The sequence below is a fragment of the Phyllostomus hastatus genome, unplaced genomic scaffold (assembly GCF_019186645.2).
Source record: "Phyllostomus hastatus isolate PE091 unplaced genomic scaffold, TTU_PhHast_1.1 phas_contig_152, whole genome shotgun sequence".
Lineage (NCBI taxonomy): Eukaryota > Metazoa > Chordata > Mammalia > Chiroptera > Phyllostomidae > Phyllostomus > Phyllostomus hastatus.
Genome location: NW_025333622.1, coordinates 10,664,098 through 10,689,391, shown reverse-complemented (window position 1 = coordinate 10,689,391; position 25,294 = coordinate 10,664,098). Strand labels below are relative to the sequence as shown.

The window sequence follows — 25,294 nt, the reverse complement described above, 5'->3', positions numbered from 1 at the left end:
CAGCTCAGGTTTGCACCCGGGCTCTCTCCTTTAAGTGGCTATGCTGCTCTGAACTAGTAACTTAACCTGGCTGGGTCTCTATCTCCTCATGTCTAAGATGAGTCTAACGATGTCTTTCTTAAATACAGCTGCTGTAAGGATCAAATGAAACTTATGAAAGATGCTTAGCACATAACACTCAATAGATAATTGTAAGCTCCCTTTGGTAGGAACCATGTCTTAATCATCTTTCTACCCATCTCTTTGCTCAATACAATACCTTCAAAACTGAAGGTATTCAATACTTTGTTAGTTTGAACATATCCAGATATAATGTATATCTCCACCTCTGTGGAGAGCAGTCGTACCAGACACATGATCTGAAAAGGAAAAATCGGCATCTGGGTTCTTTTCAGACAAAATCGACATCTGTGCATCTACTGACCAATAATATGCCTGCACCCACATATTCTGATGGCGATTACACAGCTATTTAATCAAAAGCTCCTTATCAACCTGGCACGTGGAGCATCTTCTCACACCTGTCCCTGTTCCCAGAACCTGGGCCTGAGCGTGGCTTTGTCTGGCAATGGTGACTTCCTTCCATCATCTGCTCTGGGTCAAGCCCAGGGCAAGTAGCTCACTAGGAGCCTGTGAACTACTCACTAAACTCAGTAGCAGGTCTGAAAAAATGGAACAGAAACACTTAGGTCCCAAGGGAAGTGGGACAGATCTGTGTCTCAGTTCATTTTTAAATGACTCTACAGATGAACCACTGGCCACTTTTCAAGTGCTCGCCAGCCACAGATGACTGTTGGTTACCACCTGCGAGTGCTGATAGAGAACATTTCCATGATCGTGGAATGTTCTAGCAGGCAACGCTGGCCCTCAGAAAACAGAGTGGAGGGTGACATAGGGCAAGCACCAACCAAGTATGGACTTGTCAGGTTCTTGTCTTTCTCTCTCTAATTTGTGGACAAAAAGGGACCCACGTACTAAACCCAACAAGCTCAGGGGAGGCCTGACTGGCGGGCCCTACAAACTCAGAGATCATAGGTACCCGCGTAGGAACATAAAAAATCCTAATTGAAAGTGAGCCATGGTGGGTAGTCATGCCTGTAGCTTCCTTGACAAAAGTCAGTCTTTACCATCGGCGAGGCTGACTGTTGTGTTTCTGCACCTAAGATGACACACTTGAGAAATGTCAGAGTGATCTCCTTCTCCATAGCCCTCAGGGCACAACTGTAGGTGCCAGAGCAGGAGCCCACAGAGCCCCTCATTATCACCTCATTCCCGGAATACCATCTCTAGATGCTGTACCCACCAATGTGAAGGGAGTCTGTGGTACTCTATTCTGCCATTTTATCCAATCCCAGAGATCCCCCCACCCTGCTTTGCTTTTTCCCACCCCCTTAATCTACCATGAATGGATTTCATGTAACCTTCCTTACATGTCCTTTGATTCTAATGTATAAAATAAACTGCAAAACTGCCAATCTCTGGAACATTTTCTCAATTTGTTAAGATTTTGCCCCCCAGCAATTGTCATCATTTTGACTCAAATAAACTCATAAAAATTCCCTACAGGTTTGGACATTTCTTATGTCAACATTTACTTGGCATAGTCATCAGGATTCCAAAGAAGCCCACCCAGGACCACCTTGCAGACCCAGGCCCAGTGCTAGGTACTAGCAGGGGCTCATTGGACCCCACCAGCTCCTCACTTTGCATCGGTGAATCTGGGTAAGTTTTCTTGAAATTCCAGACCTCCCTGTTTTAAGGTAGGAGGCTCCATCTTTATTTGAACTGTTCTTTAAAAAACAAATCCTTGAGGTGACATTAAAGGTTAAAGGTTGAGATAACTCAGGGACAGTCAGGAAAAAATGGGTGGGTAGTCTTAAAATTGGACTTTTCAATTGAAACTACTTACTGTGAGACTGAACAAAATGTTTTGCTGGATAAATGAGAATCAGAACTCGTGCAGCTCTGAAGATAAGGGGCATTTACTCCCTCCAGCATGAAATGCAAATATCCTTATTGAGTAAGAATCAACAAGGAGGTGTCAGAGAGTACCGCTCAGAAAGAGCAGGGCCCCACAGGGGATTCCAATGCAACTGCAGTGAAATAATTGACGCGTCCCAGGACTCGCTCACGAAGGCTGTTTGCCTGGCACCCAGTCATATTAGACAGCTGGGAGAGAAACTGAGACACGCCAGGGGGTTGGAGCAACTCGGGAGGTGACAGCCCCTTGGAGCTCAACCCTTAAGCAGCACACTTCAACCCACCACATAGTATCCAAAGAAATTTTATTCCGACTCTTTAGATCACAAAATAAAGCTAAATTAACATGGGAAATTGTGCTTCCAAAGCTGACAACCCCCTACCCCCATCCCCCATTAATACTCCGGCAGATGGGAATCTTCACTTGCAAGTACTTACAGAAATGAGAAGATTTAACTAGAACTGATATTAACTTAAGATAGCCAAAATGAAGTTCTTTTGACACCTAAATTAATTTTTGCATGCACAACAGGAAAAAAAAAAGCTGGCTCTAAAATCAAGTTGAATGGATGAGAGGCGTTTCCCTCGACTGGCAAGTAGAAGCCTCTGAAACAGCACAGAGACACTTTATTCTTTGCAGCAAGTTAATAAGAATATTGTGGTGACTGTTTCTGAACTCAAGAAGTTTCCAAAGCTGCTCAATGACACACGCGACTTTTCCCTCTTCTCCAGCTGCCCCGCCGTGCCATTTGTGTCCCTGTCTGGACTTCTTCTCCCTTCCCTGCCCCTTCTCTCTCTCCCACTTGCCCTCCGCCATGGTGCCCCACTGACTTAGGCAGCACTTGGAATAGAAAACCAGACCAGGAGAGACTCAAAAAAACAAGACAACCTAGAAATTCTGACAGCTTCCTTTAGAGAAAAGCCAGTCTCAGGACAAGGGTTGCCAGGCATAATCTATTCCTCCTGTACTAGGCCAGAATTAAGGAATCTAACTAAAAGATTTCCCCAGCCCTCTCCAGGACCCTGATGGGTTTGCAAAGAATTTAACTATTAGAATACATAATCCTGGCTATTCGGACTCATTCCAATTAATACGCCTACTGGTATCTGGGAGCAAAGCAACAGAATTACAAGCAAGGTTTGTTGGGAAACTGCTGTAGAAAAGTCTGTTTTGGTTACAGAAAGCCAGGTCACTTTAAGAAGGACTGTAGAAAACAGAAATGGGATCTAGAAAAAGAAAAGAAACGGTGACGGGCACAGGGCTGCTCTGAGGACTATGAGAGGGCATTTCCCCTTCTCCTTACTAACGGTTTAGTAGAAAATAAAATTACCATAAAAGAGGAAACTACTCAGGCCCTTGCAGGGGCTGCTCTATCTGTTGGTAACTCTACCCAACTAAGCTGCCCTCTCCATCGGACTCAGCTCCTGGACAGACGGTAGGGCATCTAGCCAACCAATGTTTTTGTTTTCAAGTCCCCAATGCTTCGGGGCCACATGTACTTTGCCTAGTCAAATCTGCCCGATTTCACCTGTGAGGGTAAGACTCTCTTCAAACTAATAGCACCTTTTCCAAGAAAGGTGAAATGTATTTAGAACTAAATGAATCAGACATTAAAACCATTGGGAAAATAATGATTTTAAAGGAAACTCCACAAGAGGAAACTAATCTTAAAATCGACTGAGCCTTTGTTACAGGGCATTCCAATGCAACTGTGGGCCTTTTGCAGTGCAGATATTAGCAACACCAGCCAGCCACTTACGTTAAGGTGACCTCTGGCAATACCTGGCCTCTATGATATTCATCGATGTCCTCTAACACCTAGTGGAGTTGAGCCCATTATAAAGGATTGCTTTAAAAGGGGGCTCCTAATGCCCTGTAGGAGGACCCTCTTGGCTACAGCCACATTGTGCAAATAAACAGAAGAGACAGTTATGGGCTCTCTCCTTTGCTTATTTTCCTCATTCTGGTGAGTTTCCACCAAACTCTCATCACACTCAACACTTCTCTCAGTCCACTGGCTTCTCATGAAAGACTCTTGCTTTCTACACCTCATATTAATTTAACTCGATGTAACAGTCTTAACCCAGCAACTCTGCTGCCATTTTTGAAGGATGAAGACACTCACAATTGTTTTGCTTACTGACCACCTTTTTGTTCCTAGCAACGGTTTATATGGATCTCCTACTGATAATGCTGACTTCATTTGGTTTACAGATGGATCTTGTCTGAAAGATGAAGGGGGATATTCAATAACTTCCATGGTGGATATATCTGAAGTTTCTTATTTATCTGAATTTGACCTGCCTAGCAAGCTGAATTCATTGCTCTGACTTGAGTTTGTCAATTGGCCAAAGATCAAATAGCCGATATTTACCCTGACAGTAACTATGCCTTCGGTGTAGCTCACAGCTTCCAGATGTTGTGGAGGCAGCGAGGCTTCTTAACTTCTGCAGGGCAGCCCATGAAGAATGGAAAACAGATTGCAGAATTATTAGATGTCATACAGCAACCGAAACAATTGGCAATTATCAAAACTCCGGGACATTCTAACGCTGCCACCATGGAAGCAAAAGGAAATAATTCAGTTGACACTGCAGCTAGACAAGCAGCAATAAGGAACCAAATTATCCAGACCTAAGGATGTTTCTTCTTTCTATTATATCAATAAAAGACTGTCTTTTATAGTTCCAATAGACAGCTGCAGAGGGAGAAAAGAAGATACAGCAACAAAAAGGGGGGAACCTTTGACTCAGACAAACAGATATGGTTTGGACCCGATCAGAGTTCAGTCTAGCCTATAAGAGAGGGCTAATTACATATACCTCCACATGCACAGGAGCTGGCACATTGGGGTCCTGCAAAGATGACTCCATGGAGTAAGCAGTATTGCTGGAAGCCTTCTTCTACTGTAACTCATGAAGTATACAGCAGACGTTCTATCTGTCCAAAACATAACCCTGGAAAATCATGCCACAGGTCCCAGGAACATTTCCTACTCCCTTTAGGTCCACTTGAAGTATGGCAATTGGGTTTTGTGCAAATGCCACCATCTCAAGGACACAAATATGTGTTAGTTGTAATTTGTATGTTTTCTCACTGGGTTGAAACATTCCTTTGTAGGAGAGTAACAGCCTTAAGGGTAGGTAAATTGTTATTGGAAAAATTATTCCCAATTAGGGAATTATAGTGAGTTATAGTGACTAAGGGACTCATTTCACTGGGCAAATAATGCAATCCATGTGTAATATCCAGCCTATTCTACGCCACTTTCATTGTGTTTATCAACCCTAGTCCTCTGGAATGGCAGAACATACAAATGGCACAATTAAAACTCAACTAGCTAAATTTTCAGAAGCTTTTAGTCTCCCTTGGTCGAAACTCTCCCCATAGTGCTCCTCAATCTGAGATCCACTCCCATTGGTAAACACGGCTGTTAGTCACTGGTCACCCTGTGCATCTAAATGCAGGGACATATGAACTAACCTTACTAAAAGGAGACATTCTGCATCATTATCAAGGACTTATTAACCAGCTTTTAAAAATTGATAAATCAGTAACTGATTCACAGTGTACACCCAGGAGACGAAGACTTCAAAGACTACGACTTATAGCCAGGAGATTTTGTTCCATGAAAAAGACATCATTAAAGACTCTTTCCAACCTTGTTGGAAGGGACCTTATCAGGTATTACTAACTAATCTATATGCAGCTAAACTTAAAGGCGTTAACTCAAGTATTCACATTTCTCATCAAAAACAAAAAAAAGTGCTTGACCACAAATGGACATCCACCCCATCTCTGACACTTGCCTCCACCTAGAGTGAAGATCAAAGACTCCTCAGAGATAGAAGCTGCTGACATCAGAGATAGATCCCAAGATGTTGACAAGCCTGTATACCCTCACACTGGTGTTGAACTTGAAAAACCATTTGTTTGATTGTCTTTACCTGTCTGCTAATAATATTAGTCATAATAATAGCTGTACTTGTTCTTTGGGCTTTTCTCAAACTTGTGTATATAGCCAAACTGTTCATTGCTAAAGGTGTATAAGATAACTTCTATATTATCAGTAATACTCCTTTATGGTTTCTCTTTAGAAATTTAGAAGGAATGGCCCTAGCTGGTGTAGCTCAGTGGATTGAGTGCCTCCTGCAAACCAAAGGGTCGCTGGTTCGATTCCATTTAGGGAACATGCCTGGGTTACAGGCCAGGTCCCCAGGAGGGGGGAAGGGGAAAGGCAACCACACACTGATGTGTCTCTCCCTCTCTTTCTCCATCCCTTCTCCTCTCTAAAATAAATAAAAATAAATAAAATCTTTTAATTAAAAAAATGAAATTTAGAAGGAATATTATTGTACAAGAAAGCAAAGGGATGCATGTGTTTTTGAGAGAAGTTAAAAGGATGTAGTTCGCCCTAGTAAGTTGGTTATTTCTGAATGAGTAAAAAGAGAAAACTAAGAAGGACAAGAGAACTTATAGGAACTCAGTGGAAAAGGAGAATTGAGAAAAGAATTTTATGTATAAGTACTAGAACCCAATTGTGGGTATGTACTTACCCCCCATCCCAACAAGGACTACTGAGTGTATTGATTCAGATGGAAGCTGAGGTGGTTAGTTTCAAAAATGTCCCTCTATAACTGCTGGTGAGGCACAGGAAATTTGCTTATGGAACTCTTCCTATCCTCCTGGCCTCTGGAAATTCAGATGGTAGCTGTAATTTACCCTATTATGTTCTTACAGCCTTTGTCCCAATTAAACCTTAAGGTTACAGGTCCCAATTGCACAACTAGTGGGAATCAGATTAATAATGAAGGGCACTTGAGTGCTTCCAATAAGAAGTAGATGGGCCATAGTAAATGGGAACCAATCTCATAGACTGTGAAAATTGAAGAGTTGTGCAGTATGCCTGCCAACCATAAGGAAATGTTGCACTAGAGGTAAAACATGGAAGAGGGAGGCAGACAACCAAACTTAAATCATGATATGGCTTAAGATCATATCTTAGAAATGATTCAGAGTGATTTTCTTAACGAGGGCCTATAGACCTGACCATTTTCCATTTACCTGCCTTTCCCTTTTGAGAAAAATTTGGCCTTGACTTTTAAGGTTAGGGTTTTGTCCCATCCCCTGTGGCCCGTCTTCCAGCAAGACAAAGGACGATATTAAGACTTCCTGGAAATGAGCCTTCCTAGCTCTATGGGACCACATTACCCAACCAAGAGGTTTGTTATTACTGCATCCTTCAGAGTGATTTATGACCAAAAAGAGGGAAGTGTGGACAAAAAGGGCCATATTCTAAACCTGACAAGCTCAGGGGAGGCGAGCACGGTGGGGCCTACAAACTCAGAGACCTGAAGTACGCACGAAGGATGGTCTGAAACTAAAGCTTCCTAACTAGAAGTGGGTTATGGCAGGCAGTCATGTCCTAGGCCTGTAGCTTCCTTGGCAAAGGTCAATCTTGACCTTAAGTGAGCCTGTCCAGTGTCTTTTTGAATCTAAGAGTAACATACCTTTGACGACAGAATATTTTCCTTTTTTAGACCCCTCAGGTCACAACCTCAGGCACCAGAGCAGGAGACCACAGAACCCCTCGTTGTTATCTTGTTCCACAAATACCATCTCCGTGTGCTGTAAGTGTTAATTATCAACTACCTTGTACCCACCAATGTAAAAAAAAAGTGTGTTTCTCTCTGTTTTACTTTTTACCCAACTCAGAGATTTCCCTGCTTTGCTTTCCCCCGCCCTCTTAATCTACCACCAGTGGATTTCACGTAAGGCCTCCCCATATCTCCTTCTTTAATTCTAAGGTATAAAATAAGCTGCAAAACTATCATTCTCTGGAGTATTTTTTCAATTTGTTGAGATTTTGCTTCCTGGCAATTGTTGTCAGTTTAGCTCAAATAAGCTCAGAAAAATTCTCTACAGATTTGGATGTTTCTTACGTCAACAAATTCATATTCTTTACAAGCTCAGATTCAAAGAGTTGATACAGTCCTGGAAAGTGGCTGCACAGAGAAGAAACAGGAGCCAATTTAAAAAAGAATGATAGAAATATTCTCAAGTGAGACTTAAGAGAAGAAAGGCTGCTGCCCAGATTTCTTTTGTCACATTGAAAAGCATCATTTGGCAGAACCACCTATGAAGTATTCTTGCCCAGAATACTAATTAAGCCTATACTGCTAACTTTCACTTAGCATTAGCAGGAATAGAGCACAGGTGGCAAACACAAGGTCCAAGGGCCGAACTCGGCCCTCCACCTTGTTTTATCTGGTCCAGTACCTTGTTTCTACGCAGCAGCAGCACTGAGCTCCTGGCCCCTAGTTAAGGAGTAGTTACATTTATACAGTCCTAAAATTGCATTCAGCCCCTTGAAGGCAACCGTGAGGCTGATGTGGCCTCTGGTAAAAATGAGTGTGACACCCCCGGACTAGAAGAATAAGCGAAATGATACCACAAGACGGTGAACACGCAATGCCACCATGGAGACATTCACAGGCACCAGGCTTTGTTCCCTCACGCCGTCAGTGGTGGGGATAAAAGGAGGGACTTCTCCACGAAGCCAGTGGCCGTGCAGGGAGCAGGCTGCTCCCGAAGGAGAGAAACAGAGTGACCAAATGTGATTTGAGAACCTTGTTTGGACATCAATTTGAACAAGAACAATTTTTAAAAGCCATCATTGAGCTAATCAGGATAATTTAGTTACAGGATAATTTAGTTATCTAATATGGACTCAATATTAGATAAGGCTAAATAATTATTAATAATTTTGTTAGTTGAAATAATAACATGGTTATTTAAGAAAATGATCAGTATGTTTTTAGAGATGCGTAATGATATGAGGGGATGAAATGACACAGTATCTGGAATTTGCTTTAAGATAAAAAGTCAATAAAAACATAATTTATACTATGTTGACTATAGTAAGTAACTGTATTGTGTAGTCTCAAGCAGCTTAATGAATGAATCTTAAAAGTTCTCATGATGAGGAAAAAAACGTGTAACTAGGTGTGGTGACTGACAGTAACCAGAACTTGTGCTGGTGACCAGGCCACGGCACATGCAGATACCAGATCACTGCACAGCACATCTGAAATAATATAATGTTGCATGTCAACCACCCCTCGATAAAAAGTTTACAAACCGCCACCTTGCATGTGGAATCTAATGAGCAAAATAAACTGGCAAGCAAAACAGAGGCAGAGGCATGGATGCATGAAAGAGACTGACGGCTGTCGGAGGGGTGGGGGGAGAGGCACCTGGATGGAGGAAGGGGAAGGGATCAGCCAAAGAACACACACGCATGACACACGGACACGGACAGCGGTGTGGGGATGGCCAGAGGGAAGGGGGCAGGGCTGGCTGGAGGTGGGCAAAGGGGAGAAAACAGGGGCACAATAATAGTGTCAACAATAAAAATAAAGTTAAAAAAACACAACGTCTCCTTGCCCATTTTAAATTAGTTAAGAGCTGCACTGTAGCTGTTGTTGGGGCTTATGTTAGTCTTGGAGCATGGCTGATAGAGACAGAGATGGGCAGAAGCTAGAAGGATCTAGTTCGGGGCAACTTGGATTTATTTGCTTGATGCACTGGAGATGAGACACCAGTATCCTCTCTAGAGGGTGTCTCTAGAACTCTGAACTATGGGAAGTCTTTCTTTCTTGCATTAGAAAAAAATTACCAAAGTCCACTGTATGCCCAAGTTTACCACCCAGTTTCCTGAACAAACTGTTTTAGTGGCCTACACTGAAACTTATCCTGATAACCACAGATGCTGGGGTTAAACTGTCATGTTTCGCTGAGGTGTGGGTGAGACTTCTCTGGAAGGTAACGGGGTATTATCTACCAAAATTATAAAGCATACACCCTTAGGCTGAGCAGTTTCGTGTACATGTGTGAAATCATAAATGTGCATGGACATTCACATGTCTTATACACAAAGGACTGAAATGGCCTAATTGTCCAACCACAGCGAACAAGTAAACTGTAGCACAAATAACTGAATTCCAGTCAGCCATGAAAAGAATTAGAAAGCTCTTTATGTTATGTTTAACATGTTATATTAAATATGTATATATTTGCATGCACAAATATTTTATGTACATATGCAGGTACTATATATACATGTATGTTTTATATGTTTAATAAAAGAGGAAAAAGCATTTTCCCCTTTTGCTTGCAGACATATATAAAATACCTTTGGAAAGATACCCAAGGAACCATTATCACAGAGAGCAGAAACATTTGACTTTCAACGTATATTCTTTTGGTTCTTTTGCACTTAGAGCAATATTAATATGTTAGCTCAAAAATAAATATTTAAATTTAAAAAGTGTTTGGGGAAGAGTTGGCTGAATTATTTTTTGTTTGGCTAGATCATACAAAGGACGGTCTCCAGAACCCTGAGGACAGAAGAGCAAGTTTTCATTTTCATTGCAAGGGACCCAAACATGCTACACAGGGGCGTTGAGGTCTCTGCCTCTGTGGTCCTCGTCTTTCTCAGATGACTACAGAACAGGAAAGAGATGACTCTCTTCCTCCTTCAGATTTCTATTAATAGCACCTCCACCTCATCCGTCCCCATCCCCACAGCCCAGCCCAGGGGCCCCAGGGGACACTTGGATCTTCCAACCACAAAATGCATGTCAACATCGACAAGGAAAGCAAGCCGGTAAGACTAGAGCAAGGGGAATGCTCCTCCCTCGGCTCCGCTCAGCTGTGCGGCCTTGGAAAGAACACGATCAGTGAAGTGTAGCAGGAAGTAATGGTGGGTCACAGAAACTCAAAATGGGTTGAATTTTGCATAAGAGAAACCTCACCCTGCTCACACACACACACACACTCCTTGGGTGTGATGTAGAATTTTATCCACTGTTTCCAGGGCATGCCCTTCATACAGATCTAATCTGAAGCCAACCTGGGCTGTGCGTACTCTGATACACCCCTTCGACCTACAAGTCTCAAACGTCACCTCCTCTGGGAAGAGAAGCTTCTGCTGGACCCCACTGCCACCCTCCAACCACTCCTCTGTTTTCTTCACAGCACTTACCACCATCTGAAATGACTCTGTCATTGATTAATCCATTTGCTTGTTTTCTGTCTTTTTTCTTCCCACCACAGCAGCAGGGATATTGCCTGTTTTGTTCACTTTCATATCCCTAGCACCCAGAACAGTACCTGGCACATAAAAGGTGCCCAATAACTATTTATTAAAGGAAAAATTCAAGATTTTATAAGGGTTTCCACATTTTTCCAGCTGAAACCTGTCTAAAAAACAAATTTTCCCTGATGAAGAATTTCAGTTTATGTCAACATATTGTTTCTGTTGACATCTTCCTAAAGCCTCATTGACTAGTCTTGGGATTGCTGCTGCATACAAAAATCAGAACAAACCAAAAAACCAATATAGGCCTGAAATACACAGTGTGTGAGACTTCCACACTGTACAGTCAGTTGTATTACAAATTTGACTCCACCGCTGGGAGGGATAGCGTGGTGAGGAAAATGAGGGGGGAGGAGCTAAACAAAGACTATATCTTGTCTTCTTTAATATTACCATGAGCTGCAAAAGTCATGGGGTTCCAAAAGCTCAAATACGCCAAATTCCTGTCCTTATGCCTCACCCTGCAGAGCTAACCAGTTGAAGGACAAACAGACCAATGTTCTCATTTTCCCTCATACACACACACACACACACACACACACACACACACACACACACACAAGCCAGGTAATTTTCCAAAAGCATTTAATGTGCTTCTGTAGTTAGGCATAATAAAGATGAAATACAAAGATTAAGGCAAATTCCTCTCTTGTTTCCAGTCCATTGTACTTACATTATTATAACACATAAGAGAAGCACACAGCCTGAATCACAACTCCAGATCTGTGGATTATAAGGGAGTGGTAGCTCTAAACTGGGGAGGCCCCCGAACTCACAGACTGAAATGAATGACGTGGGGATGAACTTGGAATAACTTCATAAGATGTTCTAAACAGCCACCCATGGGGCCCATTTCCAAGTTTTGACACTTCTTGCTGCTGTTACTTCTTGGCCCATTGCCTTAGCTCAGCCACCCACTCCAGCCCCAGGTCCTACTCTGGTTTCCCCATGGTCTCCTTTTCCTTACGTGAACATTCTGTGGGAATATATATATATCTTGAGCTTGTCCTTATAAATGTTTTTATTAAAAAATAAAATAAAATAAATAAAATATTTTATTTTTGTTTTCTCTTTTTTCACTTGAAACTCTAAAAACCGGAGTCCAGGAGGGCCCCTCAGGTGTTACATAGTTTGTCTACTGTTAGAATGTAGGAAGATCTTTCTGGAACTGGGTTGAATTTTGCTCCATGGTTTGGGTAACTGCAATCCACTGCGGGGAGTAAGGTTTTGAGAGCAGCGGTGCTTTGCTGCTGGATAGGGGGAGAGGGCATGACATGGCTTCCTGCACCCTGAACCCTACTTCAGTACCAGGGATGTTGAAGAAACCCATCACTAGCTTCCCATCACTGGCGCTACTCCCAGAACCAACTCAAAGTCAGAATTCCTACTTTTGCTCTAAAGGTGTCTACTGAGGAAACACAGGGACCCCGACCGAGTACAGGGTCTGGCACAAGTAACGCCATTGAGTGTGGTTGGTAGGGCACATGAATGTCTTGTATGAGATGGACAGCAGTTTGAAAATTTCACTACAATGTTATATGGTGTGCTTGAGTGTGATATTGTTATGTTACAGAATTACATGCTTATGATTTCATAAAAGAAAACTTTTATGTAATAAAAAGGGGCCTTATACCTGCCTGGTGTAGCTCAGTGGACTGAATGCCAGCCTGAGAACCAAAGGGCTGCAGGTTCAATTCCCAGTCAGGGCACATGCCTGGGCTGCAGGCCAGATCTCCCAGTGGGGAGTGCACAAAAGGCAACCACATATTGATATTTCTCTCCCTCTCTCCCTCCCTGCCACCCTTTCTCTCTTTAAGAATAAATAAATAAATAAAATCTTCATTAAAAATAAAAGGGGGACTTATTTGTGCTGGCCCCTGCAGGATTATCAGGGCTTCCACGAGCTACTTGCAACCCCGAGAGAAAAGGGCTCTTTCTTCTTCTAACACAGAAAGAGGAACAAACTAAAGCCACAGAAGGCCATAGCTCCTTCTCAAGAAACCCCAAATAGTGGAATCTTGGTACTGACCAAGCTACTGCAATATTAGAAATAAAATGAAAAATAAAAACCAGTCCCACCAACTCCACCAAGCTCTACAGACTGCATTATAATTATCAGTGTAGTTTGGGGGAGAGCCTGCTTCAGTTCAAATCACCTTGAGCAAGTTACCTAACTTCTCTGAGCCTCAGGTTTTTTCCATTTATAAAATTGGTGTGGTAATAGGACTGACTCACGAGATTAAACAAGCTAACCTATGCAGACTCTGGTTCTAATCCCGGGCACATAGTAAGTGCTCAGAAACGTTAGCTATTGTCATTCCTAGCCCACTGCCTTGTTATCTTATGCTCACAAGAAAGGTTAACAGGCATGTGTAAAGTTTCAAATTTCAAATTTCATGCATATGCTGTTATTATTTTACCACCTGGAAAAGCTCAAAATATCCAAGTCTGCCCTTGAAATAAAGATAATTTTTTCACGTGCATTGGCTCAAAGAAATCCAAACCACGTGATAGGCTGTGCCACAAGCTGGAAAAGGAGCTGGCATGTGCTTATAAAACTGCATGTGCTTATCGGTGTCCTGGCTACACAGCAGGTGTGACATAAATCCCCCAAAGCTGAGTTCAGTGTGACCATGCTTTTTGAGCTGATCTCAGTGGAGATGCTGACAACCAAAAAATTATAGAATGCAATCCTGTTCAGAAAGGAAGTCAAATGAGGAAATAACGGAGGTGGGGGGTGACTGGACATAACCTGTCTTATAACCATGGGACAGCACATTGATAAAATAAGGGGGCAGGTTAGATCCTCTCGAAGGACTCTTTCAGTTCTAAAGTCCTTCCATTTTTCTAAAATCTTATGAAGGGACTTAGGAATAAAGACAGGACAAAGAGGACAGGAAAGGTATTAGCACATTGTCAAGTCTTGTTTTTCCATTTATCATGAGTAAAATCTTACCTTTGGAAGTAGTGCTGGATTACTTGGAAAAAGTGCATATCTTTAAAGACACTTTTAAAGTAATTCACCCTCGTGGCTTAAGCTCAAAATAATGTTTCCATATAACAGAATATGATACAGCTATTTAAAAATATTGTTTATAAGAGGCTTACCATAACAGTTTAATATTGCATTTTCCCCCATTAACTAAAGGAAAAAAATGATGCAAAATTGGATAGCGTTTGACCTCAAATATGTAAAACAAGGAAACAAAATGAGACTCCAAACTGCTGACAGCACCAGTCCCTCCAACACAGCAGACGTGTTTCTCCTTTGCTTTCCCCTCACTCCCCACTCCACTTTGCAGTTTTTCCTAGGAGCACATATCACTTAAAATTTTTTAAAGGATGTTATTGACTTTAGAGAACGAGGAAGGCAGAGAGAGAGAGATGTGAGAGAAGCACTGGTCGGTCGAAACAAGAATTGAACCCGCAACCTTCTGACATACGGGAGGATGCTCCAACCAACCAGCCATACTGGCCAGGGTGAGCCTATATCACTTTTACAAAAAAGTACTGAAATAACATGATATTTAAAATGCACTGTATTATATGAAAACTCTACAAGGTTTTCAGAGATTTAAGAAGCCGGGGTTTCTTGTGTGCTGGTAAAAAAACAGCAATTGGCCCCCAACTGCTGTTCCCTGTCTCTCATCCAACCAGCCATACACCACAGAGCCTGGCATCTGTCAAAATGCCATCAACTCTTGATCCCTGGGAAGCACGCGGCTGATCTGCCTTGGGTCGGGTTTTGTTTTTCCCTGCTCATTAGTGCCTCCACTTTAGGGCGTGAGGAGCCAAGCTTGTGTCTGTCAATGCTCGGCTTCTCTAACAGTCTGGTGACAAGTCTGGCAAGGGGGAAGCTTGCAGTTTTTGAATAAAGGGATTTGGGGATTATTTGTGTCTTCCAAATCATCTCTTCTCAGTCCTGAGTCTCCGGGACTCTGGGGAGTCCCAGGGGATGCGTCCGGGAATCTGCACACAGCTACCTGGGGGAGTCTTGGGAATTACTGGGCTGCTCTAGAGAGCCTTGGAGGGGCTAAGTCAGCTCAAAGTTACCTTGTCCCTGGTAACTTCCTCCTAAGAGAAGCTAGGGGCAGGGCTTCCTTCCCAGGAGGTTAGCATGCCAGCGAGGCATCATGCCACTCCAATGGTCTGTCTTTTCAAGCTGTGATTTTTCTCTGAGCCTCTAAGAGAAAAATCCCAGGACTCAGTCCAGGACCACTGGTCACCCACCATCGACCCTCCACCTTCGACCCCAATATCAACATGCTTCCCACTCCCCGCCAGAGAATCCTCGGGGAGCAGTTGCCCTTGCCAGACAGAGGTTACAAAGTCACGAAGGACTGTAGATCAGTCTCTGACATTGCTCCAGGTTCGTATCCCCGCTCTACCACTGTGTGACCTCAGGCAAATCACCCAACTTCTCTGAGCTTCAGTTCCCCCATCTATAAAACAGGAGCAGTATATCTTCTTCACAGAGTTCTGGAGAGGACTGAATTAGCTAGATACAGGGGTTTCGAACTCATTTTCACTGGGGGCTACATCAGCCTCGTGGTGGCCTTCAAAGGGGTGAATGTAATTTTAGGACTGTATAAATGTGACTACTCCTTAATTAGGAGCAAGGAGCTCAGTGCTGCCATCAGGTTGATACAAGGTGGAGGGCCAATTCGGCCCACAGGTCTTTGTTTGCCACCTGTGAGCTAGAACGTGCAGAGTGACTGCCACATAGAAATCACTGTAATAGGGGACTTCCGGCAAGATGGAGGCATAAGTGGACGCACCGTTCCTCCACGCACAACCAAGATTAGAACAACAACAATTTAGAGACAGAATAACACCCAGAACTGACAGAGAATTTATCTGAATGGAAGTCGGACAGCCAAGAAGTTGAAGATAGACCCATTCATCCAGACTGGTAGGAGGGGCGGGGCGGAGCAGCCAGGCGCGGGGAGAACAGGGAGACCTGGGCGCATAAGGCAATGGGGAGCAGGTAAGGCATCTGGGGTGCACAAGATGGCAGCGGGTCGACCCTGAGTGAGCAAGCGGCAGCCGGCAGACCCAAGCAGTGATTGTGGACCAGGGCAGAGTGCACAACCCAGGATCCCAGGGAAGGGACTGAGGTCCCAGGAGAACGGAGTTACCGCCATTGTTCCCTCCTGCCCCCGCCCCCACATACAACGTCACAATCTAGCAACTGGGGTGCCCAGCCCTGGTGAACACCTAAGGCTACACCCCTCACCAAAACAGGAGCGACCAGACCAAAAAAAAAAAAAAGAGAGAGAGAGAGAGAGAGACATGTCTCAAACCAAAGAACAGATCAATGCCCCATGACTCATCCTTTTGAGCAACCAAGAGATAGCCAATCTATCAGATGCACAGTTCAAAACACTGGTGATCAGGAAGCTCATAGAATTGGTTGATTTTGGGCACAAATTAGATGAAAAAATGAAGGTTACCATAAAATACCATAAAAGAGATGAAGGAAGATGCATGGAGAACCAATAGTGATGGGAAGGAAACTGGGACTCAAAAAATAGAGTGGACCAGAAGGAAGAAAAAAACAACCAAACAGAAAACAGAAACGGAGAAATAAGAACTAAAAAAAAAACGAGGAGAAGCTTAGGAACCTCCAGGACATCTTTAAACGTTCCAACATCCAAATTATAGGGGTACCCAAAGGGGAAGAGGAAAAGCAACAGATTGAACACATATTTGAACAAATAATAAAGGAGAACTTCCCCATTCTGGCAAAGGAAATAAACTTCCAGGAAATCCAGGAAGCTCAGAGACTCCCAAAGAAGTTGGGCCCAAGAAGAAACACACGAAGGCACATCATAATTACATTAGCCAAGGTAAAAATGAAGGAGAGAATCCTAGAAGCAGCAAAAGATAAGGGGATAGTCACCTACAAAGGAGTTCCCATCAGACTGTCAGCTGATTTCTCAAAAGAGACCTTGCAGGCAAGAAGGGGATGGAAAGAAGTATTCCAAGTCATGAAAGACAAGGACCTACATCCCAGATTGCTCTATCCAGGAAAGCTTTCATTTAGAATGGAAGGGCAGATAAAGTGCTTCTCAGATAAGGTCAAGTTAAAGGAGTTCATCATCACCAAGCCCTTATTTTATGAAATGTTAAAGGGACTTATCTAAGAAAAAGAAGATTAAAAAAAAACATGTATAGTAAAAGGACAGCAAACTTACAATTATTAACAACCACACCTAAAGCAAAACCAAAAGAAACTAAGCAAACAACTAGAACAGGAACAGAACCACAGAAACGGAGATCACATGGAGGGTTAGCAACAGGGGAATGGGAGGAGGAGAGAGGGGGAAAAGGTACAGAGAATAAGTAGCATAGAATGTAGGTTGAAAATAGATAGGGGGAGGGTAAGAATAGTATGAGAAATATAGAAGCTAAAGAACTTATAAGTATGACACATGGACATGACTAAAGGGGGGGATATGAGTGGGAGAGGGTGTATAGGGTGGAGGGGAGTGAAGGGGGGAAATGGGACAACTGTAATAGCATAATCAATAAAATATATTTAAAAAACAGAAATCACTGTAATAAATGTTAACAGTCACAAAACAAACAGAAAATGAGCCCACCCTGTTAGTCAAATGAGGCCACCGGTGTGGCTTTTGAAGGGGTACCCCTTCCCCTTGCTGAGGAAAGCAAAACTTCAGTCAGCCCCTTCTTCCTCAGCAGCTTGAAGCTGCAGTGTGGCTCGACCCCTCTGGTGCTGACAACACCTCTAAAAACTAGTCAGCCACACACAGACTGGTGGGGCCAAAAAACAGGAGGGGAGGACCAGGCCTCCCCCTGGGGGGCTATTTGTAGTCAAGTGTTCCTTCACCTTCAATTTCCCATGAAACGCTTTGGTTGGCTCAGTGTTGGAGAAGCAGTGTTCTTGTCAAAACAGTCATCAAAAATATCCCAAATCTGAAGAGATAATTGGGGAGGAGGCCCGGTTGGATTGATGGGAACTTCTTCTGCCAGGTTAATGGGTCCAATCAGCCTGACCGGCTTGGTGCAGCTACAGCTGTCACTGCATGGCACCCAGCAACTAGGGGAGAGTGAATGATGGGTGTTTACCTTTCCTGGGGAAATTAAACTAACACAACAGGAAAGATGATCAATGTATATTTTAAAAGAATGTGTATACAAACAAACTCCCTCCCATATGTTACTGGGTTTCCTCCAAAGAAAACAGATTAAATCAAATGCCTACCAGGCACTCGGCACTGTATTAGGCTGTGGGAATTCATGGCCCCCTTCTCAAGACACTTTCAATGAAGTTCAGAAGGCCAGACAAAAACAAGAGAAAAGGTTAGGCATGAAAGCAAGTCATTTGTAATGAGCCAAAACAGAAAATGATACAGATAATGAGTATTTCAGGAGATGAGGGGAAAACATGATCACTACAGGCTGAGGTGTCCTCAGAGATGAGGTGGAGGCTAAGCCAAGCCAGCGCACAGAGATGGAGCATTCAGGAAAGCAGAGAAACAAGAGAAAGTGATCCGGGAAGGGGACGACGCAGTGTGGGCAAAGGCGTGGGAGCTGTGCTGCTCAACACGCATGAGGAGCAGGGCAAGCACAGATTTGGCTAGAGTGGGGAGAGGTGCACAGAAGACAGAACTGGAGATCTTCAGAGGAGGAAGGGGTTTTCCAGGTTCTCTAGCACAATCTCATCTTGCAGATAAAGAAATGGGGTCTCAGAGAAGTTAGGCCATTTACCTAAAACCACACAGCTAGTTATCAGTGGGAGATCAGTTGGGAAAACAAATCTGTTAATGTTCAGTTTAAAATCTGAGCTGACAGTGCATTGACTGGCCACAGACAGACACGGGACTGTCACTCTAGGGTGACAGAAATAGCACAGTGCCCAGCCACACGTGTTGGGGGAGGCCACAGGAAGTGTTTTCACTAAATGCTTGCTGACGGCTTTGAGAAAATAACCGCTACATAATCTCAGGCAAGTTATTAGATATTTCTGATTTCATTTTCTCCTCCTTCCCACCACCCCTCCCCTATGTGAATAAAATATCTCAACCTGACCAGTGGTGCACCCAATCAGTGGGAAAATATAGTCCTGAGAGATAAAAGTCAAGGGGAATCTCAAAGGATTCCAGGTCTCTACCCTCTCTGTGGTGTGTGTGGGCACAAAGGGCAAAAAACAAACCCCCTCTGTGGGTGGTAAGTGGGCTGGAGTCAAGGAGTGCCTGTTTTGTTTTTTGGGGGTTTTTTTTTGTCTGTTCAAGCCCTATAATCTCTCCTTTCTTTGAAGTTGTGGGAAATCAGGTGCTTTGTGCATTTTCATTATAAAGGGGACAGAATTGAAAGGTTAAATGTCTCAGGGAGGTGAGTCAGGGATGTGGTAGGGGCCAGATCCGCATTTACCTTGCCCAGGCAACTCATGAGTAAGGAAAGGGAAGTATCTTGGCACAAACCAGGAAAGAAGGAGGCTGGTGCTTTGTTGCATAGCTAGGGAAAGTATTACATGTAGATTTCTAGAAATTTCTTTCAAGCCATTTCTGGAGGTGGGGGCCCTGAGGAGTTCATAAAACAGTTGGTATGGTATTGTGCATAATCCAGAAGCAATAAAAAAATTAAAAAGCACAAAATTGGATCACTATTGAAATCAACATTGAAGGAAGCACAGAAAACCAACCTTAAGTAACTGGCCGTCCCCAGTCCCCAGGAATAAAACCGTCCTGTTCATAACCACGGTGCCGTAAACAGCTGTCAGGTCGGAATGGATCAAGGTAGACGATGCGATTGGCTGGACTTTTTCAAGTTGCTGGCTGTCTTTCTGCATATGCACACAAATACACAAATAAAAAGATCATTTTTAACAGCAATAATTCTTGTGATGATTAAATGTCATTTATGCCCACCTGGGAAGGCTCCTACCAAAGCCCCAAATATATTTTCTTAGACAAGATCCCCAGGAACAACATTTTATCCTTTTTATCTGCAAAATCACCATGTTTGCCCAGCCCATGAAAAGCCATTTGTTTACTATGTATTAACATGTATTGATTGCCAGCAGTGAGCTAGCCATCCATTTAACACTCCCCCAGTGGACAGAGAAAACTGAGTTCCACTTTATTGCCAAGAGAGGCCACTGCTGAATTGGGAGGGAGACAGTCTTACACTTGGCTGTTTGCAGGATCCTGTTGCAATTTGTTTTAGCTAGGGATTGACTTCTGTGAGGTTACACAAGCCATCTCCCAAGATGTGAGACAGACCATCCTAGTGGGTGTGATGGCAGAAAGGGTGATTCTGGATTTACAAAAAGGGTGCAATGCGAAGCCCACAGCCAGGGTAATCAATTCTGAGGGTCTAGAGGGAAAGGTACGGTCATGGGTGGTAGGAAAGACAGAGCCACAGAACTAAAGAGGAACTGCACACAGGGGCTGGACCTGGTGCTGATGCTCCTGAAGAGGAAATGAAAAGCACAAGCCCCACCCCAAAGGCATTTCAACAGTCTGAGGCTTTGCACTGTACAATCACTTGCTTGCTCCTGATCATTACATAAAGGCCCTCTTGAAATCCAGAGCACACAGGGTGTTGACCAAATGTCCTTTTCTTTCTTGTTTAAAGGCATGGAGTATTTTATGCGGCTTCCTGCCTTCACCCTCGGAGGACTGTGTTTGTTACACAAATCACTGGAAGACATGGAGCTAGAAAGAGTCGTTGCCGTCTGTAGCCACTGAACGCAGTGTGATAGCACACTTTATCTGCCAGCGTCAGTTCCCAACTGCACGGAGGTTTTCAAAGGCACATTTACGTTTCAGCCAATGGGAGTGCTGGCAAACTTCAGTAAGCATCACCGACTGCAACTCCCCAAATCACCCCATTTTGGGAGGGAGCAGGGGAGCAGAGGGAGGCTCAGACGTATTAACTTCATTGTATTATTGCCAACAGTGTTTTTGTCTTTCAATTTGTGTCATATTAAATATTCATTATTTTTAAGCCTACCAAATTTCATTAACATCTCCACTGAATGGGTCCAAGGACTAAATTGATTTCTGATGCCTTTAAAAGTGCTGTCTACATTTCTGTGTTGACGTTACACTTCGAGGAAGAGATAAGCTAGGCAAGGATTTCCTCTGATGCCATGGTCACTTTTCCAGGAAAAGGTGTCATAACCTAGGGAGAAAGTGACTGATTTGCATAAAATATCCTATAGTAAACTCAGTCTAAGGAGATGGTTTGAAAGCCCATTAGATGGTTTTTTTTTCTTGTTAAAAGATACTTTTCATGGAGTTGGGGAAGGTGAGTTCCTGTGCTGTTAAAATTGAAGCTAAGAAAAAAAATCTATGAATGAGGACAATAGATCACCATTTAGATACCTTGTGACTATGAGCAGAAAAAGAAGAATCGGATGACCTTTAGATATACCCCCCCCACACACACACATCTTGCTTTAAGATAAAACTAAAACTGTTCAAACTTAACATTGGCCACCTATACCTATTACCTTTATTAAATATTTGAGCAGCACAGACAGGCTAACTCAGAGAACTGAACATCATGTCCCTCTTGGCACCTGGTACCTTCTAACACTGCTGCGTTTGGCTGGGGAGCTCCATTCTTCGTCGTCTCTCGACACGGAATGAGAAATGGCTGCAGACTGTTGATGACCCATCCACAAGGACCAAACGGGACAGTGCACTCCCATGTCTGGTATACAGAAGGTGCTTAACAACTGTAACTATTCTGATTAGCCAAGAACCATGATGTCACAGGTGGCCTTTGCTGAGGTGGGATAAAATATTTTGTCTGTGAAAGATTGGCTCCAAAAACAGAGGCAGCTCAAGGCTGAAAGGGAACAAGATGAAAATTGCTTCCAAATTTTTGTCTCAGTCTTTCTAGTGTCCTTCCCTGGATTTTGACTGTTCTCAATAGTTGCAATTTTCAAAATGAAGTGTTGGGTCAATAGCATAGTACAGCCATTAAATCAATGGTGCCAGCCTGGAGAGCTGGTGACACAGAACATAATGCCTGGGACTAGGGGTCAGAGAGGTTAGGTTTGTGCTGGAGCTAGGTTCTCACCCACTGGGGGCCTGTGGCAACTTACTGAACCTTGTTGGAGGCAGGCTTTTTCAGCTGTGAATAAGGCTAATCAGGCCTGATTAGTAGGGTGGTCATGAAGAGGAGATAATAATCATACTAGCAATAGTGACGTGTTGGTAAGTTTTAGCTGGTATTATTATTATCAGTAGCATGTACTTACTGTGTGCTACTTGGAGTATTGTACCATCTTACCTAATAGGAGCAGTGTAGGGTAGTGAGCCAGACCTCCTGGGTTTGAATCCTGGCTCTATCACTTTCTAGCTAAGTAATCTGGGGCACATGAAGTAACCTCTCTGTAACTCAGTTTCCTCCTTTGTACAGTGGCAGTGACAGCAACAGCATTTATGTCACAGACTTGCTATGAGTCCTGAGTGAGTTAGTGTGCAAGCCCCACTGAAGCTCAGAACAGGGTCCAGCCCACAGTAACACACAATCCATGTTCGCTACCATTACCTTATTTAAAGACACAAAGACTTCCTGCCACACCCACGGCAGTACTCCCACCTTCTTCTTTGCCACAGGAGCCATAATTTTGTTCAGACAGCAATAAGCCCAAGCCTGGCAAACCATGACTGCGCCAAGCCAAATGGCAACCCCACTCCTCATTGCCAGATACTTGCTCTCCTGCCCCTTGGAGCCAGGGGTAGCCCAGTTCCGGCCAGTGATTTATTTACAAGAACTCCACTTGAGGGGCTTTCTGAGTATAAGTTTCCTCCTTGATAAGAGGGGGTTCTTAAGGTGAGACCATTGGCCCTCTCCCTCACCTCCTCCCTTTGAAGTCAGTTGTGTGGGGCCCAACTGATTCATAGGCAGTCAAGGTAGAAGATAAAATCCACAGGCTCAGATTGGTGCAGGGAAACAATAAAAGGCCTTAGGTACTTGAGGATGTGACTGAGCACAGACTTCCAACCTTTAAACCTCTTACTAAGTTAACAATCACTGTCATGGTTGAAGTTGCTCTTGATGAGGTTTTCTGTCACCTGCAACCAAAAGCAAGTCATGGTGTAAGAAATGAGAGTCACGGCTTATTGAGCCTGGCAGCACACTCTAGCTCCTCCCCAGCTGTGAGGGACCAGGAGCTGGGCAGGTGCCTGTACCTCTCACCCTTGAGGATGCCAGCCAGAGTCAGGACCATGTAGCCAATTACAATAGTGAGCCTGGAAGAAAATAGGAAAATGCGGGCTTGGACCTCACGTAAACCCTAAGGGCGGCTGTGGCTGAATGGAAATGGATTCTTTTGTGCTGGAAACACACAGAAATGGACAGGTCCCCATGAATGGAAAAAGGAGGCCTCTGAATGGCTTTCTTATGCTCATTTCAGCAAATGAAAACAAAAGAAAGACAGGCCCCAGAGAAACCTCCACACAAAAGTGCAGTTAATACCTAGTGAGTCAAGCAGGAAAAAGGGGGAAAAATAGTATAGTTGGCCCCCTGTGTCCAGAGATTATTCTTATTCTTTTTTGGAGGGGCCTATTTTGTATCTTGCCCTTTTCTCCCCTTAGAGCATAACTGCTAATGTTGCTCTCAGCCTATTCTGTCTAGTTTATTACGTGTAATTTATTTCTGGGTCCCAGCCTCTGCTTGTTCATCTGTGTGTAACAAGGTTAATGCCTTGTAATGATGCTTTTGCTAGTTCTGCCTTTCATGACAAAATCCAATCTTGACTTAACTCTACACCTTGTCTCCCCTTTGGGCTTTCTTGGTTCCCTCAGAGTTGTCATTCTGCTTCTCCTGCCTGCCATGTCTAACCAGAGCAGCACGCCTACACTTCAGCCTGCTCTGGGAGGGAAACTTTTTTCAGTGAGCAGAGAAAGCTACCCTGTCTCAAATGATGCTCGGTCTGAAAAAGATAGAGCCTTGGGCCTGATATACCAAAGTGCAGCCGAGGCTACTGAGAAGGGATGAGTGCCAAGTGTGCGTGGGCGCTGTGCACAGATGCGTGCATGCATCTGCACGTGTGTGAGTGTGTGTGAGTATACACAGTTGTGAGCACATCATGAGGGAAACAGCTTGACCTCCTTCATGACATCTTTTTTTGACAATAGCCACCCTCAGTGTGCACTGCACAACTCCAGGAGGTGCCAGTCATGTATTCTAGGGTGTGGATGGTGCCCTTCAGAGTTGAGGAACACCATGACCCAGCCCCTACCAGGTGACAGCTGGCCGGACTCAGGGTGCTCACTCAGGGTATCCACAGCCCTGCTACAGCTGCTGTGGGAAGAGCTTGAGGAAATGTGCCCAAGAGTGGGGTGGGGACTCAAGCACTTGACATACCCAGCAAGAGTCAAGTCTTTTACCCAAGACTCGAAAAGGACTCTCATTTTGCTTTTTCCTTATGGGGCCAGGGCAAATATTGAGTGCCTATGGATTTCTTACACACTGATAAAATACTTCTTGGGCAGCTAATTTTGTATTCTGCTACCATTTGACATACATACACTTACTTTCAGTGTCTTCATCACTTTCTAAATTACCAACCTAAATGCTCACCTGCAGGTAGTGTTACAGGGCGCAGCCAAGAGAGGGGACCCCAAATGGGCATTTGAAATGGGGTCCAGAACTCAAGGTGTCCAGATTTTAAGATGTCTTCACCCCTTCCCCCACAGGTGTGAGTTGGGGGAAGGGGCACACAGAGCAAGAACATTGCAGGGCTGTTTTGTACAGCAACAGCTTTGTAGCTAATCCATGTCATGGTCATTTAACATACCTATAGCCTTTGGCTGGTTGCTTAAATATGCTAAACAGCTGTGGCCATCTTCTGAGCCAGGGGAATGGAAGTAACTTCCCCACCAAGACGTAACTAGGGGGCAGGTCCCCCGAGTTACAGCGCCTGCGTGGGAGCTTAGAGATGATTGGCTCCATGACTTGGGGCCACACCTGTCCAGGCTCATGATGGCAGCCCAGTAAAGCTGGAAGGATATGAATTCTGGCAAGTGAGGCCGATTGTAGGAGGAGTCAGAAATGGGGCTACAGAGGAAGATTGGTGCAGGGATTTAAACCCAGACACAGCAGACATTGAGGGAGAGAACCACTTGGTCTTTAGCAGAGTGGGACTCCCGTAGCCCTGCGAGAGA

The 25,294-nt window shown here is 43.9% G+C and overlaps 1 protein-coding gene across 1 annotated transcript in view; it reads right to left on the bottom strand.

The window, feature by feature from the left end:
• The window catches only part of PLXNC1 (plexin C1), a 154,366-nt gene that overhangs the window by 112,948 nt on the left and 16,124 nt on the right, over positions 1 to 25,294 (bottom strand). The window contains exon 2 of the mRNA XM_045830553.1: positions 19,810 to 19,950. Coding sequence (XP_045686509.1) covers positions 19,810 to 19,950 — 141 coding nt within the window. The remainder of the gene's footprint in view (positions 1 to 19,809; positions 19,951 to 25,294) is intronic.